Source organism: Quercus suber, unplaced genomic scaffold, assembly GCF_002906115.3.
Source record: "Quercus suber isolate HL8 unplaced genomic scaffold, Cork oak 2.0 scaffold_15, whole genome shotgun sequence".
NCBI classification, from domain to species: Eukaryota; Viridiplantae; Streptophyta; class Magnoliopsida; order Fagales; family Fagaceae; genus Quercus; species Quercus suber.
The window spans coordinates 859,232-878,211 of NW_027069480.1; the positions used below are offsets into that span (position 1 = coordinate 859,232).

Sequence of the window (18,980 nt, forward strand, 5' to 3'; positions counted from 1 at the left end):
CATGTATCTCCATTTGGTTGCTGTGCTTGCTGTATGTCCAGTCAGGTTTGTGAGATTTTGAACTCTGTGATACATTCCTCAACCCGATTAGTCAAGCTACTTGGCAACTTCAGTTGTCCTCCATGCAGCAAGCAGTTATGCTAGTTCCAAACAAGCCATGCTTGAGTCCGAAATATCAGCTTGGCCATGACTAGCCTTCTGCAGCTTATGAGAACTTCTAGCCCATATATCTTGGACTGCAGCACAATCCCAAAGGGCATGAATAGTGGACTCTGTTTCCCTTGTACAAACCGAGCATCGATCATCATTAATCACCTTTATATTGGTCAGATTTGCAGCAATTGGGAGGATCTCATGGCACACTCTCCAGGCAAAAACCTTTATTTTGTTTGGAAGCCGAAGCTTCCATATTGCAGTCCAGATATTTTTTGCAGCACCCTCTGTTGAAGTTCTACCTCGGTTAGCATCAGTTAAGAGCCTCATCGCCACATGATATGCGAACTTAACACTGAACAAACCTCTTGAATTATGTAGCCAAAAAACAGAGTGAGGAACATTTCTTTGGCTTAAGGGAATTTGGCAAATGGCATCAACTTCATCCGTATGAAATATGGCCCTTATATCCTTATATTTCCATATGTTCAGCTCCGGATTAATCAAATCTACCACCCTCAACTCTCCCCAATTTTCCTAGACCGAATGAAGGACTTTATTTGTTGGGAAATTAGGCAGCCACCTATCCTTCACAGCATTGATTGAAAGTCCATTCCCAACCCTCCAACAATGATCGGCTTGAAGAATTGGTTGTGCTGCCAAAACTCCTCCACACATATGAGCAATTAGGGGATTCTTCAGCCTCTAGGAATGATGATCTCAGAAAGTACCTTGCCTTAAAGCATTGATAAAGTAGCGAATCGTTGCCTTGAACCATCCTCCACCCTTACTTGGCTAACATAGCCAAATTAAAGGCTCTCAAATCAGGAAATCCCCTTCCACCCTCTTTCTTTGAAGCCGTTAGTTTATCCCAACTTCTCCAATGAATTTTTCGTTCATTGCCAACTTGACTCCACCAAAATCTTGCATGCAACGCTTCTAATTCATTGCACAATTTCAAAGGGATTTGGAATACACTCATAGTGTATGTGGCTATAGATTGAGCTACAGCCTTAATAAGGATTTCCTTGCCAGCCCTAGACAGCATCATGCCCTTCCATCCTTGGAGCTTCTTCCAAACTCTGTCATTTAAATAAGAGAAAGTGTTATACATAGCATGACCAATCAAAGTTGGTAGACCCAAATAATTTACAAATTGATCCACCTCATGTACTCCCAAAATCTCCAACATTTGGCCCTTCTGCCTTTCTAAAGTATTATTGCTGAAATAAGCTGAAGACTTTTCGAAATTGATACTTTGCCTAGAAGCTTTTGCATAAGTTTGGAGGATTTTTGCTATAGTTTCTCCTTCAGCTCGAATTGCCTGGCAAAACAATAATGAATCATCTGCAAACATAAGATTAGCAATCTTTGGTGCTCCTCTACAAATTGAAACTCCATTAATCCTCCCATTCGATTCCGCTTTTTTTAACAAAGCTGTAAGGCCTTCAGCACACAATAGAAATAAATATAGTGTTATCGGATCTCCTTGACGGATACCTCTAAATGGCTGAATCATATCATAAGGTTTTCCATTCACCAAAATAGAAAAGGATGGTGTTGTAACATAGCTCATCACCCTCTCTATCCAAACAGCTGGGAACCCCATCTTTTCCATAATACTTTGCGAGAAGTGCCACTCTACCCGGTCATAGGCCTTGCTGATATCAAGCTTCAATGCCACAGAGACCTTTTTCCCCTTTTTTCTGGCATGCATTGTATGAAGTGTCTCATAGGCCACCAACACATTATTAGTGATCGGTCGCCCTGGTACAAAAGCACTTTGTGTGGATGATATAATCTGAGGCAATACCTATTTCAATCTGTTTGCCAAGACCTTGGAAATAATTTTGTAAATAACATTACATAAACTTATAGGCCTAAACTCAGACATTCTCTGCGGATTTTGTACTTTAGTAATAAGCACAATATTTGTATGATTAATATCAAGGAGCATGTTACCATTATTTAAAAAATCCAAAACAGTTAAAACAACAAAATCACCCACAATATGCCAAAATTTTTGATAAAAAAATGGCATTCATACCATCAGGTCTTGGAGCTTTTGTTGGTCCTATCTGAAACAGGGCCACCTACACTTCTTCAGCAATAAATTGAGTTGATAGAAAGTCCCGCACGTCATCTGTTACCCTCCACTCCACTGCATCCAAACACTCTTCCATCTGATCACCTGCACTTGCCTGAAAAAGGTTCTCAAAGTAATCTGAGGCTACCTAAACCACCTCCTCCAAATTCTCCACCCATTGTACTTGTGAATTTCGGATGCCTCTTATATAATTTTTCCTTCGTCTTTGTGATGCTCTGGCATGAAAAAATTTTGTATTCCTATCACCATGTTTCAACCAATTTATTCTAGACCGTTGGGCCCAATATATTTCTTACTTTTGCAGAAGTTCATCCGTTTTTTTGCTTAAACTCAAAAATTCAACTTTGGAAGCTTCAATAAGTTTAGCCTCATTCAACCTGTCTAACTGCTTCTGAGTTTCCTTGATGGCCACCATATCTGGATCAGTTATTGATGAACCCCAAGCCATAAGGTCCGCCCCACAAGCCTTTATTTTTTCCTGCACAACATCCAATCCATCTCTATCCACCCCTGCATTCCCCCATGCCTCCTGAATAACATCTGCACAATTAACCCGAAGCAACCATGACTCCTTAATCCTAAAACTTCTCTCATGGTGCTGCCTAGGTTGTGAAAAGGATTGAATATGCAATAAAAGTGGAAGGTGATTTGATGCATGAGATGACAAATGCACAATTCTACTCAGTTGAAATCTGTCGGTCCATTCTTTATTAGCTACCCCCCTATCAAGCCGAATTTTAGTATTAGCTTCCCCAGGCCTCTTATTACTCCAAGTGTAGGGATATCTTTTAAAGCCAAGGTCATGCAGTTGACAATGACTCAAAGCCTTCCTAAAAGCTTCAATCAATGAAAAATGCAACTGTCTTGCACTCTTCTTCTCATCTGCATGTAAATAGGCATTAAAATCTCCAATCACCATCCATGGACGCACAACAAATGTTTGTAAATATTTTAACAGTCTCCATGAATTTTTCTTTTGCTATGCATTCGGCCACCCATAAAATCCAGTCAGGTACCAGACAAAACCATCCTCTTCAATTACCTTAGCTAATACATGGTTAGTAGTGAAATTAATAACCTCCAACCTCACATCATTCTTCCACAAAATCGCTAGTCCTCCTCTAGAATCCGAATGTTTAACTATAATCTTATTCTGAAACGGTAAATTTCTATACAGCCTTTCAAAACCTTCCTTATCAAGTCTAGTCTCCATCAAGAAACATACATTGGGAACTTGCTCCATCACAATCTTGCGAAGGCTTTGACCTATTCAAGGGTTCCCAAGCCCTTGGCAGTTCCAGCTTAATAGTCTCATTACTCCCGACAAGGGTGGCTTTCCTCCCCCGCCGATCCATAGTCATTGCTTTCCTCATCACTATTCAATTTTCCTTTCTTATAGTTCTGCTCATCAACCTACCCTTCATGTGTTTCACGTGACACTCTCTTTCCTAATCCAGGTAACATAATAGCCTTGTTGAATCCTCCCAAACCAAACTCCATTCTATTTATACGAGTCCAAGTACCTTTGGGTTTAACATTATTAAGCCCAATCCCATCCTGACTTAAAATGGACATGTCCAGCCCCAGCCCTTGAGTTTGTATCATAATATCCACCAAATTATCCTCAGTGGATTTGGAATAAACTCCCACGTTCCCATTACCTCCATTTAAATCCATGCTAACCTGTCCATGCACTTTATTTTCCTTACTTTCCTTACATGTTTCCTCATTAGTTATGTTTGATCCCTTCACGTTTGCATGAGTGTAAATACGCTCATTATTATTGAGCGTGATTTCAGTAGCTGTTCTAAGAATCACGGCCTCAGCATTAATCATGTTGCTAGGGTTTCCAACAGCTATAGGGTTTTCACCGTCCCCTATGCTTGTTGTTGTCGCCATTGTTCATTGGAACACCTTGCATTCCTCATTTTGATCTCTGCTCTGCTGCATAACCCAGTTCTTCCTCTGACCCAGCCATCTGACCTAAGACTTTAGAGAACGATGCTCTTGGACAACCCCTCACAGCCCTAAGAAAATCACCATATTGATACTCAATTCGGTCTCCCTTCTTCTCCACTGCATAATGAGCTGCATAGTGCCTCACATCATGACCTAAAATTCCACAGTAGTGACAAAAAATGGGCAATCTCTCATACTTAAAAGACACTCACGTTTTAACACCATCCAATCCAGCAATAAACCCTCCCCTTCGAATAGGTTTTGAAATTGGTAAGGCTACCAGGACTCTTATAAACATACTAATATCATCTTTCCATTTCTTCCATTCCACCTCCTCAACCTCACCCAAGCGACTTCCCACTTCCCTTGCAACTTGAGGAGAGATCATATCAAATGGTGCATCCCATATTTGGAACCAAAGGGATGCTGACTCCAATTGAATATTTCCCACGGTCATGCCCTTCTTCCACCTCTGAAGTAATAGTAGCTGATTATCAAAGGACCAAGGGCCTCATCTCAAGATCCTATACAAATCAAATTCTTATTGAAATTTGAATTGGAAGAGATTCGGCCCTACTTCAAGAATCTGCAGTGATTTATTCAATCCCCATGCTCGTCTAATCGTATTCTTCGCTGCTACTTTGTTAAACGACTTACATATAAGGAATTTTCCAATCAAACTCAAAGCGCAACTTTCAATAGCTTCCAATCTTCCATCATCCGATATGGCTATAGTTTCTTCCTCTTCAGTAGCCAACTTCATCTTGTCAAGCCTATCACACACAACATCCTCCATTCTACCTTGTATACCACTGGACAATTACCCCTTGCACACAGCCAAGGGAGGAAGTACTTGTACTTAGAACGAGAGGGAAAGCTCCACGAGAGGGAGAGTATTACTATTTACTCAAAAAAAATTAGGTTTGCCAGTAATTTACATATAGTTTATATATTTTAAACCATGACATCCGCGATAAGAGAATTTACAAATTGAGCTAATCGGAACTACAAGGTCTTTACTATTTAGTGCGTAAACTATATGGAAAGAAAAGGTTAGATTCGCATGGCACAAGGAGAAAAAGTTGAAAAAATAAATAAATCAAAAAAAGAAAGAAGAAGAAGAATAAATAAAGAGTGTGAATGTCCACCTAGCATAATCGCAATATATAAGGTGTAATTTTTATTTAATAGTATTAGCAATATTTTCATACAATAAATTGATTAAATAAAGGGAAAGATGGACAATTATCCGATTCCCTTGTGTCATCATAATTTTTAGTTAGAGTTTGTATTATGTTTTTGTGTTAGAAACTTATAATCACATTTCCTCTCCCTTGCACGTGCATTTGTTTCTTAAAAAAAAAAAAAAAAACGCCTCACACTTCATAATTATACCAAAATTTAAAAATTACTAGAAATTGAATAATAAAATAATTGTTAAAAATAGTAGAAAAACCTTTTCAACTAAAAATATTGAATAAGGCAATCCTCTTCAACTAAAAATTATAGAAAATTGTTCAAATAATCTATATAATTGTAGAAGTGAAAATTTTGCAACCAATCACAAAGTGCCACATGCAACTTAGTGGGTTTCACTGTCATTGTTTAGAGACTAATGGAAATATTCCAAGTGTTTCTAAATAAAAAATTGCAAAGAATACTTAAGGGTCAATCACACGTCAACACGTGTTAATTTAAATGACATAAGCAGTCAAATAAAATACTGCCCATGTATTATTTTAAATTAGAACACTTTGACTGATCAAATAATATCATGTATCTCTTGGAGAACAAGACATAAAGTCTCTCTATTTAAATTATGACATGTGCCACTGCTTATAGCCAATCACGTGTGATCACACCTCCGCAAGACTCCTATAAATGAAGACTATTCTCAGCATTAAAGGAGGATTCGGAAACATTGAAAAGTCTTGAAGTTTTGCAGGAATCAAGCTCGAAAGCCTCCAAGAACATCAAGAACTTCAACCTTCGAATACAAAAAACATTCGAAGCAAAAGCATTCAAGTCGTTCTTCTAGATCTCAAAGCTCATTGGAATCAAGCTCAAAAGCCTCCATAAACACCAAGACACTATAAATTAGTGAAGCTCTGCGGATCCAAGCCTCCAAAGCCCCAAAGAATTTTCACTATAAATCTTCAAAGGTGAAGGACATTCTTCCAAGTCTTAAAGTTCTACCGGAATCAAGTTTCAAAGCCTCCAGAAACCGCAAAGACTTTGATTCATCGAAACTTCATCAAACTCAAGCTCAAAAGTCCTGAAGAACTTCCATAACAAATCTTTGAAGATTAAGAAAATTCGAAGAACCCATGAAGAACACGAAGAACGCAAAGAACAAAAAAATCTCTAACAAGCACATAGCCAGAGATTCATCGCAATTTCATTTTAAAGATCTTTCAATCCACTTTCCAATCCAAGTAGAGGACATCTTGTGTTTGAGTCAAGACTACATCGACGCAATACTTGAATTGAAGACTTTTCTAAGGAGATTGAATCAGAGGATTATTCTATTGTATTAGAATTTAAATATAGAGAATTGTACTACAAATTCATCAATACAAATTTACACTTATGAAACATACTCAATTGTTTGATTTTCAAACTTGAGATTTTGAGTTTACAATAATATCTAAAACTGAATAGTAATATTTATTCGTTGCTACTATGGGAAGGTAGGATCTGAATGTAGCGTGGAGCACATGGGCCCAGTCCGGGGATGGAAAAAGGCCCATTAGCACATCAGTCTGAGCTGGACACGTCAGTAAGAATCCGAGGAGGGAAAAAGTGGAGGCCTATCATCCGAGGAGCTTGAAGAGCAAGCACTTCTCGAGAACTCTTCAACTAGCCACTTGCACCAAAGGACAGGATATTAAGGAAGACAATAGAGACGTGCAAGTAAAGAAGAGAGGAAATATCTAGTTAAAGTAGTCATCACCTCCGCATTCAATGCACTGTACCAACTCAGCTGACTGCATTAATGAAGGAATGTCTCTTGAACAGTAATCTCATAGCTCACAGCACACTCTACCACCTCCAGCAAAACTTTGATGGGATAAGCATCCAAATTAATGCCTTGAGACATATAGGTGGAGGGCTCAGATGCAACGGGAGGGACTATATAAAGAAAATAAATCCCTACGAGGAGGGGGGTGAATCATTGAGAAAAGATTAGGAGTTACAGAATATCATCTTTTATCAAGCACTTAAACACTTCTTTTATGAACATTGCCTCGAGCAAACCTGAGGAAGTGTTATATCAATTTTTCATACTTCTTTTTGTTGTTCTCTAAGCCCTAATTTCACTAACCTCATATCTGGATCATAAAAGAGCATCAAAGTTGACTTTGCAAGCCCACACTCTAACAAATTAATTGCATTGGGCCTAAAAGATCTAATTCCACTATTCTAAGTGGGCCTAGCAATTTTTGGGCCTTTACAACTACGTTTTTGTTGAACAACATCAACAATTGTATCATCATTTCTTTAAAAGAAAATATGAATATAAATATGAATATATGCATTAATGCATTATGTTTTTACTCATTCTCAAAACTAATTATAACTTATCAATCATGATATGACAATCGCTTTTCACTACTATGACTTTACTTATTGTTAAACCTAAATGTAGCTTATAATAGAAAATACATGTAATACAAACATTTTCGGCAAAGACACCATTTATTTATTTTTAGTTTATACTCACCTAAAAAAAATCTCATTTCACCACTGTATTCATATTCGTATGCTACTGTAGTATTAAAGGCTAGATTAAAGAGTCCAATTCTACTCCTACTTAGATAACCATATGTCATTTTCATTAGTTTCAAGAGTATAGATAATAAAACTCTTAACAAAGGTTTCCTCTCCTCCACCCCCCCCCCTCTTTCCTTTTCCTTTTGTATAAAATATTACATGCAAGTGGTTTTCCTTATATGCTTTTTTGTGATGTACTAAGTTTCTCTATTTGGGACCAAATTCAACTTGAATAAAACCTTCAATAGACACATAGAATCACAGATGCATGCATAATAATTTGGTTAAAAATATTAATGTGATAACAAATTTGATTTATATTACTTCAACAACAAACAACTTCCATCACATTGGAATACATTATTTTATCACAAATTATGCCTTTACTTTTACATCACTTTATTATTATAATTTTATTAATTTTTTGAGTTATGTTTACTAATTATGGTTCAGCATTCAGTCCATTCTATTCCAATTAGGCCCGCTTTAGTCTATTCGATCCCTTTCGGTCCATCCACTTCTTTTGGATCCCCTTAAGTTTATTCAATCCATTGTGGTCCACTTGGGTCCATTAGATCCAATTTGGTCTATTACGATCTAATTCGCTCCATTTGGTCAACTTCGTTTCATTTTGGTGTACTTACCTAAGAATGAGAAAAGACAAGTTTGAGTTGAGAGTACAATCAATTATTTGAGTAACATCAATTGTAATAATATGATAAGTTTTTATTATTATGATAATTTCCCTAAGAGAATGAGATATTTGAATAATAAATTTAAAACTTAAAAATTTTAGTTGTACTAAAAGAAATTATGAAAATATATTGCATAATAACAATAATTTGAAGAATATGGACCACTTAAAATATATATATATATCAATAAAAAAACCAAAAATTATAAAATTATATATTTGAAAAAAAATAGAGAGATGAAAATTACATTTAGAAATTGTTTATTTTTAGGGAGGACAAATTATTTACAATAAAATTTATAAAATAAATTATACATTTTACCACATTTTAAAATAATTATATATTCTCACGCATTATGTGAGTCTGTGACTAGTTTATACTTTATAATATACTAGTCACTAACCCGTGCTATGTACAGGAACCTACCTATTTATGAGGTAGACTAAAATAATTTTATAAAATCTTAAATTGATTAAGAAACTATAACATTGCATGATACTGCAAAAAAAAAAAAAAAAAAAAAACCTCAAAAATTCAGATATTAAAACTCCCGAAAGACCAAAAAATATTAAAGAATTAGATAATTCATTGTTTAGAAATTATTGAAACAAAACAATATATATATATATGACTAAACAATAGAGAAATATAAGAGAAAGATGGATGACATTCAAAAGAATAATCCATTGCTATAACTATTGAAAATCAAAAGATTCAAAGCCTACAAATTATAGATAAATATATATATATACACACACACATATACATACATACATACATACATATATATATATATATATATAAAAGATGTGTTACCATCGAAAAAATAATTCAGATGTTAAAACTTTTGAAAGCCAAAAAATATTAAAGAATCATAAGATTTACTTTCTATAAATTTTTGAAACAAAACAAAATGTATATGATTACACAATAGAGAAATTAAAAAAAAAAAAAATTGATTACCTTCAAAAGAATAATACATGGTATAGTCATTAAAATTTGCTAAACATGTTCAAATATTGCAAAAACTAACACAAATTTAGTGTTAAAAATTCCTAAATGCCAAAAAAGATATATAATTAAAAAATAAGTTATTGAAACAATTCAAAAAATATATGACTATTCAAAAGAGAAATATAAGAAAAAGAAAAAAATACACAAACCCATAAAGCAATAAGTTTTAAATTTTAATGGGTCTAAACTTTAAACGATGAAAAAAAAAGACATATACCATTGCTCCTAACTTGTTTATGAACACTAGCTTGGATAGCACACCGTGGACTACTAATCTTGTACATTTTTATTCTAGTGTTGTTTATGTTCCTTTGTATCATTGTATCATGGTGAAAATCCATCACCAAAGTCACAATTTTTTTTGAACAAAATAGAAATCCGTAGAATTTTAAGATTACATTTTCTGTTTAGAGAGAATTCCCTAATTATATTTATCGATGACTAGACAAACAGTCAGGCTGTCATTTTAGTCTCTCATAATTATCTTCCGTTTTTTTTTTTGGAAGAGATTATCTTCTCATAATTATCTTCCATTTCGTTTTAAGTAGTTGAATAATTTTTGTTTTCTCATTTTCAAACCTACTTTGTTTAAGCAATTGAGTTTTATTATTATTATCTTTTTATGGAATTTAGTTGTTGACTCTGTCTCTTTGATTCCAATACCCAATTCCCATTCTTAAATTTATTTGTAGAATAGTACTAGTGGTTAGGGGTGTTTGTGGACCTCAGTTTTGCCGGTCAGATATGCATTTTAGTGCGGTGTACAAGGTACAGTTTGGTTGGTTTTGGAATGGTACATTTTTCAATATGTCATGGCCAATTACTAGTTTATTATTAATAACGATGGCAATATGATAGTAAGTTTAAAAAAATATATAACCTATGTAACAAAAAAAAAGTAACACAAATATATACAAGACAATATATATATATATATATATGAGACAAATTGACAGTAAACTAAAAATACCAAAAATATACACAATGAAAAAATAATATTAAACTTTTGAACTTTTGATTTTGTGAGAGTGAGAGTGTGAGCATGAGATTGAGAAGTTATTGAGGTTTTGAACTTTTGATTTTGTATTTAATCAAAATGAAGCCGTTTTTAACATGAAATTAAAACGCACTAAGGCTGAGTTGGTCACTTATTTCTTATATATATATATATATAAATGTGGCGGAGTTTTGTGCAGTTTTTTTATCATAAAACCACACACTGCCCGGTGCGGTTACTCCATTTTGTAGACGGTTTTGATCGGTTTGGGTGCGGTTACTCCACTTGCGATATCATATACTACTCTGTAACCGTACTTGGTATAAGGAATATCAACAGGATGCCACAAATCCAGCCACAAGAAAATACACAATTCTCATTAATTGATAAAACTATACAATTTACAGTGAAATAAAACACTAATCAAGAAAAAAAATCTTCCAACAAAGTCAAATTACCTCTAGCAGAATGAAAAATAATTATCTAAGTAAGAGATTCTAACAACTTAACAAACTGCAATAACAGCTAACTTAACCACAGTTAACTGATTACAGCACTAAGAAAATCCATGCTACATCTAAATCAACAAGTAGTTGAAAGAATATTCTCTAAAACGGCATGTCTCACAGCCTTTAGCTTTGAAGCGGTGAAAAAAAGACAGCTTGGACCAATCCCTCATAGTCATGAACAATTATCCCCAACCCTGCTTTCAAGTCCGAACGACAGTTGCAAGTTGCAACAAGCAAAATTTGCTTTAAGTAGCCTTGTGATGGAGGAAACTTTGGAGAGGGAGGTATCTAATGGTGAGTCTGCTGTTGTTGAGTCTGAATCAGAATAACTATCGAGTATTCCTTAAAAAGTGCTGAACAACTTGCTGAAGTATGACAGAATGATCTCGCCACAGCCCATCCACTCGGCACAGGTTTCGAACAGTCCAGATTGTCCATACAATTGTGCAGAACAAACACAGCTCATTGGACCATAATTGATCAAATAGCTCATGAAGCAGCCACCAGCGTAATCCCTTGTTACAGGGTCCAATTGTAAAGTTCTCTCCTGCCAAACCAATTGAGCACGTATGACCATAATGCATGAATAGGTTTCTTGATGAGCCTTTCAATGTTCACAGGTACTCTCCATAAAGATCTTTCAACATTGCAGGTTGTCTTTCGCTGGTAAAGTTCCCTTGCACGCACACAAGTAGATGCCAACTCTAATTTCATAAGCTCGTGCTCAATAAGCCAGTTGAGGAGGATTCAGCATTAGACAAAGATTCCCGCACCAGAACTTCTATCTTCAACTCCAAACAATACTAAAACATATGGGACTATTGGAATCTTCTAAATATCATGAGGCATAAATGATTGCCTTAAAAGATCAAGCTTCCAGAAATGAGTATCCATATCTATCAACTCAGCAACCTTAGCTTCAGGATGAAAGTACTTCAGGTGATAGTATCTGATGAGATTCAGCAGCAGGAAGCCATCTATCTTTGAAAATACAGTCTCCCCATTTTCTAATCCCCCAACACAATCCCTGTTTCAGTATTTTCCTTCCAGCTAATACACTTTGCCAAGTATATGATGGAGCATGACCCAGCTTGGCTTGAAGGAAAGAACACTGAGGATATTACATGGTCTTCCAAATTCTTGCTAAGATTGAGTCTAGATCATTCAAAATTTTCCACCCTTGCTTAGCCAACATAGCAAGATTAAAAGATTGCAACTCTCTGAAACCCAATCCACCATTGTGTTTAGAAACACATAAGTTGTCCCATAGCCCAATGCATCTTCTGTTCTGAATACTTCTGCCCTCACCAATAAGCAGCTGCGTTTGAGTGAGTTCCTTGCATAACCTCACAGGTAGTTGGGAGAAACTCATAACATAGGAAGGGATGGCTTGTATGACTGACTTTATCAAAACTTCCTTCCCAACAATAGGCAGATTCTTCTCCTTCCAACCATATAGTCTACTCGAAACTTGGGGTTTTAAATCTTCAAATGCAGCACGTCTAGAGCAACCAGTAAAAGCTGGAACCCCAAATAACGATCAAAACTATTTGTTTCTTGACCAACCAATTGAGTTGAAAATAAATCACAGTCAGATTGTTGCACATTTGAACTGAAGAAAAATTGGGTTTTTGCTCTGTTAACAACCAGACCTGAAAGTTTCTCATAACAGCCAAAAACATGAAGAATCTCATCACAAGTCGGACTTGATGCTTTCCTAAAGATGACACAATCATCTGTAAAGAATAAATGATTCAAACAAGGTCCTCCACAACTAGCAGCACCTCCAGATAACCATTTGGCTTGCTAAGATTGTGTTAATTGGCTTGATAGTCCTGCACAAAGAAGAAAGATATATGGGGAGATAAGGTAATCTTGGCATAATCCTCTGTTAGAACTGAAAAAACCTTTTGGAGAACCATTGATGAAAGCCAAGTATGTAGGAGTAGAGGATACACTCCAGAACCAAATTGATCCAGCTCTCACCAAAGCCTAACTTCTGCACCATCATTCTTAGAAAAGACCACTCAACATGATCATAAAGCTTTACTCATAATTAAAAAAAATAAATAAATAAATTATGTAACTATTATTATAAGCACTCAGCATTTTTTGACAGAGTTTTGTGCCAGTTTTCAGGGTTCATTTAACTTATGTACAATTTTTTAAAGTGTTAATTTTTTTTTTTTTTTAATAAAAGTTTTGTCAAATTTATTTTTTAAGCCCAAGAAGGCAACTACTCAAGCAGCATACGTGCTTTTTATGATTAGCTGATTTCTTCAATTACATGCACAAATTAAACAGGTTCCCTAAGGTGGTTGAACTTACCAGTGTGTGTTGGCTGGAAATCTGTGGCAGGATTAACACTTGTATGCTGTCCCTGGCCACACTGTATACAGCTTACCTTGAGTTCAAGACAACTACAGCATCATATGGATTTGAAATTTTGAATTCCAACCTATTGAGGCCGTGCTTGGACTTGTTGGAGGAGAAATTCATAAGCAGTCTGTCTATTTGTATGCAGAAAGAGGGCAGAGGCTGTGATACCAGATATTACCAATGCAAGTTGGGTTTTTTAACAGCTGCTGCAGCAGCATTATGGGATTTCACGCACCACAGCCACAGCCTAGAGAAAATGAGGAACTGAATGGCCTTAAGTATTCCAAGGAAAGAGTAGATGGGTGGCTGGAGACTGAGTTGGGTGAGTTCTTCAATGAGTCAGGGGAAGATCATGGAGAACTTGAAACGAGCATTTTGGAGGTCAAAGATGGTGACTGGAAGGGTGGCCTCATTCTTCAAGGGATTGAGATAAAGCTAAACCTTAATAGAATTTTGTTGTTTTGATTCAATTTAGTAAGGTGATTGAAGAAAAGGCAAAGAATGTGGTATGGGATATCAGATGGCCTTGTGATGAAAAAAATATTAGAAGCGAGATATATAGCATTAGTACAGCACATTGTGATGGTACCAGGTGCAAAGATGACAAAAGCATGTCAAACACCTGTAACTCAAAAATCATCCTGCATGGGTGGGTTTTAAAATTTTATGTCTCTTTGGTTATTCTTGTAATTGGAACATGGATTTCAGCCAATAAATCGAATGGAAGTCTATGCTTTATTCATCTATTTTTATTACTTTTTCTTTTATAATTTTTCTTTTATATATAGATATTCATTAGTAAAGTAAAATGATTAATTTTTTGTTTGCACTGTGACTAGATTATTTTCATTGATATAAAAATATAATTCATATAAAATGTTATATATGCATGTGTGTGTGTGAGTGTGAGAGAGAGAGAGAGAGTGTGCAATATCAGGGATACACCTGGTTGAATGGGGTTGGACGTGTGCAAGCTCTACTCATATCGTCTCTAACCCTCAAGCACTGGCACCATATTGCTTCTTCTTTATCCAAAAAGTCTTCAATCTGCTTCTTTAAAGTGTTAGCTTGCACACCAATCACAGGATTGGGAGAGTGATCAATAACCTGAAGTTCTTGATGTCCTGTATAAATTTGATAGTAAATATTACCAAAGCAAAGTCTCTGCCAACATCTTCTACAGGCCTACAAATGTTCACAAATGCTCTACAAGGGGCTGCCCATCACATTCACAGAAGTCCACACCTCCTCAATTAGTGCTTCACAACTTGGATTAGATAACCAAGCCATTTCAAAACTAAAAGGCTTCCTTGTACATTGCTGAAGGACCAGAGTCAAGACAAATAAAAATAACAGAGTGGTCTGAACCAGTTGAAGGAACATGCTCAACAACAGTAGAAGGAAACATCTCAATCAAAGAGGCAGAAGCCAATGCCCTATCCAGGCGAGCACAAGTACAAGTAGAATCAAAATGATTTTTACACCAAGTGAAAGGGGAGCCTCTAAAGTCCAACCCAGACTTAGCACAATCCTCCATTGCTCTCCTAAATTATTTAAATTGCCATGACAGTCTAACAGCACCTACAAATGTTCATGAGGCCCCAAGAGTTCTTTACAATCACCTGCACATAACCGTGGCAAAGACTGAATTCCATGCAATGCCTTAACAGCGACTAACTCTCCTTATGTTTTGAGGAATCTGGTTGGCCATAAAAACAAGTAAAGCGCAAAGCACCACCAACATCATTTATAACAGTATAAACATGAGACCGAGAATAAGATAATTCTGTAAGATCCACATCTGCAGACCAATACAAAGCAAGACCACCACAAAGACCAACTTATTCACAGCAAAAGCAATAGCAAGAAGTTTTCGGGTAAAAACAGAACCTTGGGATCTTTTTAATTTTTCAAGTTTTGGACGCTTGTTCTCAGTTTGAGAAGATTTGTCCAACCCATTTGCACAATAATACATTGCAGAGTAATATGTGAGCCCGAAAAACAACCGGAACATTCTCAGTACCCCTGACATCATCTGTAACTACCCTGTCATCAGTTTTTTCAACTGCTCCACTCAGAGAACCACCATCAGTAGCGGTTGCAGGAACAGGAATTTCGGAAACTGCTTGGTTCATTGATGAATAAATTCCCCTTACTGAGGCTGGCACCTTATCAAGGCTTTATCACAACTCTTCTTTTTTCCCTTTAGCTTTTTTCTCTTCACTTTAGCTTTCTACAAACTTGGGCCGAACTGCTATTGCCCCTGCTCGCAAATCATAAAAATAGTATTTGCATTCCTTAAGGTAGTTCCTCACAGCTGCTGGAATGACAGGAGCTCCTTGGCTGTGTTTACCTCTACCCGTGATGACCTCTAATGGTTTTGGCCTCTGCCCTGATAATTCAATTTGTTGTAGACGGCAATGCAAAGCTCGAATGGCTTCATGTGCATGAAGACCATGCAAATCCAGTTTCCATAAGTCTTCTGTGCTATTCACATATTTGAATATTTTCGTGGCTGCCTTAGCGTTGAGACAGTTAGCAGCGAATTGTGCTTCTTGAGCCATCAACGAGTAATGATAACTGGAAACACAATCACCTCTTTGATATGCATCATTGGCTGCTCTTGAGTATTGGGATGCTATCCTGTTAATGAAAATCTCATATGAGAAGAGAAGTTTTTGTGGTATGTAATAACATAAAACTTAATGGAAAAAAAAAAAATCATGATTATGCAAATACATGTTGCCATACTTACCTTGTCATTTTCTGTGCATCTTTTCTATGGAACTTGTAGACATCATCCAATTCACACTCAGAAAGCTTTCTAGTATCCATCAGCTCAACAATGATCCTGGCTCTCCCAGGGAAAAACTTTTGTCTGTCATTTTGTCACATGGAAAGTAATTAGAGTCACATGGCAAGTAATTTGAAGTAGAATTTATTTTCACAAGTAATTATAAGTAGAATTCATTTCCACATTGTTTTTTTTTGTTTATTTTCTTCAAAGCTGTCATTGGCAGGCCTTATCCATATTATTATTGGCAACTACAATGATGTTAGGAACCTAATGCGCTGTTGTGCTAAGGTTGTGTCTACTATGAGACATTAGCTTAGCTTACTGTCATGCTTAATGCTGGTGCTGTGCTATTGATGCTGCTGATTGGGCTGAGAGGCCAGTGTGTAAGTGCCCTGATTCTGCTTTGCTGCTGTATGCTGTGTTAGTGACTGCTGCAGTGAGCTCATGTGTGTGCAGTTTGCTGTGCATGCTGCTTCTGCTGCTCAATGGAGCATGTTAGTACCGTGCCTTGCTAGTGTCCTATAGCAAGTGCACAGTGTTCAAGTGATTTAAGTGTCATGAAATTTCAACTGTTAAGTTTCTGTGATGCCAAGTTACTGTTTCTATATGGTGCTGGAGCCCAATAAAGCATTACTAACAGTCATAATTATAGCCTGGAGCTGTGTTGTAGTATCAGTGGAGCATTGCAGCAGTGTGCAGTTTGGCATTGGTTAAGGTTGTGTAGTAGGTATTAGATATATGTGTGTGCTAGATGATAGCAAATGGGGGATATTGCTATGTATGTACCTATAACTAATTTGCTAATAGCACCTATAATAATTCATATGAGCATGTGACTAACAACTGAGTTGTTAGTGAGCAGTCAAAAAGCTAGGAGCTTGTTACTAATCAATTGAAAGTTGTTTTTCTTTTTTTTGGTATAATTCAGAAAACTTTCATGGACACAAAGTTACAACTGGCAGACATATCAGCAAACCAGAACAAACAGAGCAACGGCAACACAAAATTGCAGGTTCAGCTCAAATAGGCAAATTAACATTCAGAAAGATAAATTGACTAGTACATACAAGTAACAAAAATGGCTTAGAACTTACAAGGTTTCTAAGTTAACCAAATTCCTAAATTCCGGAGGGACTGTTCCAGAAAATTAATTTGCTTCAAGATTCTTAATTAAAAAGCTTTCCATTCAGATTGCTAGCAAGTTCATCTTAAAATATGCAAACTTAACACATATGAGCAGACTCTTTTGTTCCACGAAAATAAATTCAACAGTGATGTGGGAATAAATATTTCCTGCTTTTGAGTTCCAACTTCCAAAGAGGAACCAACCTATAACAGTTTAAGTGACAGAACAAAACAGGGAAAGTAGATAAGTCATAAGTGACACTGACCCAATTGCCCATACTTAAGCAACCGAAGAATCAAGCAATAACAGGCCCCTTACTTTTCTTGTCTAGCTCTCTTAACTCTTTGATCTCTCTAAAACCATATCAATTAGTGTAGGATCCTAACACAAGATAATCAAGCTATCATCAGCCCAATGGTGGAGCCTTTTCAGCTTATTAACAGCCAAAACATGACCCTTTTTGTAGCATTCTTTCTAATTACTACATTGTTCCGGTACTAGAATCACCAACTAGTGTTGGTTTTTTGTAATTGTCATTCTCTGTCAAAGTTGCATGCAAAAAAGAGACTAGAGTAGTACTGTGAGAAAGGCTTATTATTTTTTATCATCAAGTTTTGATTTTTGAAAAGGGACCAGAGGGGAAAAAGTTCTATAATGGGTAGGAAGAGAAATGGAAATTATGGGATCCTCGATGACATAACATTGGCTTCAAGGTTTCACTTTGTCAGTACTTACAGAAAACCGCCATGGTCATGGTCCAACCCAACTCTTTTTCTTCTTCTCCGGACCATTTCCGCTTCTTCTTGAAATCTTGTCAGTGTTTTCTTGTCTTTTTCGGCAAAAAGGTTAAGTTTTTATATTTATTGGGCCCCTTGAAGTAGTGTATATATTACTTTTGGGTTAGAAACTTATTAGAATTATAGATTTGTATTTTCAAAATAACATTTTTTTTAATAAATAAATATATATTGACTTTAAGACAAAGGAAAGGAACCATCTCTTGAGCAAGCATGATTTTAAAGAGACATATTCCTAGTTTTTACCGGTTTTTACATGAATGATTATAATCGTCCATTCAGGTAAAAATGAAAAATGAAAATTATTTCATTATTTAATTTATTTTTGCTATTATTTATAGATTTCACTATATTTTTTAACACTATTCATGGCTCCATTGTACTATTTCAACTAACTTTTAACTTTATTTACAGTACTTTCAGCAATAATTTTTAGTTTCGGCAAAATAGACAATATTCAAAAACACCCTAAGACTCAGCTTATTTTAGTTTTTAGCTTTTTTTTTGTACTATTTATGAGTCTCGCATTTTTTGATATTATTTATAGATCCCATTATACTATTCAGTTAACTTTTAACCCTTTTTTTTTCCTACACTTTTAGCAAAAAAATTTTAGTTTTAACTGAATAAGATGTTCCCAAATGGACCCTAAGTTGAACCGAAATGAATCCTA

At 35.8% G+C, this 18,980-nt stretch overlaps 2 protein-coding genes and 1 pseudogene across 2 annotated transcripts; 1 reads left to right on the forward strand and 2 right to left on the reverse strand.

Moving 5' to 3' along the window:
- Positions 1–940: 940 nt before the first annotated feature.
- LOC112017206 (uncharacterized) lies at positions 941–1,870 on the reverse strand. Its single transcript, XM_024049673.1, has one exon. The coding sequence runs from the start codon at positions 1,868–1,870 to the stop codon at positions 941–943; it is 930 nt and encodes a 309-aa protein (XP_023905441.1).
- A 9,407-nt stretch (positions 1,871–11,277) lies between these two features.
- Positions 11,278–16,469, reverse strand: LOC112017183 (uncharacterized). The gene is made up of 2 exons (XM_024049639.2): positions 16,343–16,469; positions 11,278–16,230 (listed from the first exon to the last, which is right to left on the reverse strand). Exons 1-2 carry the CDS (start codon positions 16,420–16,422, stop codon positions 15,813–15,815), a joined length of 498 nt encoding a protein of 165 aa, XP_023905407.1. The 5' UTR covers positions 16,423–16,469; the 3' UTR covers positions 11,278–15,812.
- On the forward strand, positions 13,496–14,052 carry LOC112017182 (F-box protein PP2-B1-like; annotated as a pseudogene).
- Positions 16,470–18,980: the final 2,511 nt, after the last annotated feature.

Coding starts and splice junctions, on each gene's coding strand:
- LOC112017206 (XM_024049673.1), bottom strand. CDS start 1,870: ATGCATGCCAGAAAAAAGGGGAAAAAGGTCTCTGTGGCATTGAAGCTT.
- LOC112017183 (XM_024049639.2), bottom strand. CDS start 16,422: ATGGATACTAGAAAGCTTTCTGAGTGTGAATTGGATGATGTCTACAAG. Junction 16,231..16,342: donor GATGCACAGAAAATGACAAG/GTAAGTATGGCA, acceptor TTTCATTAACAG/GATAGCATCCCAATACTCAA.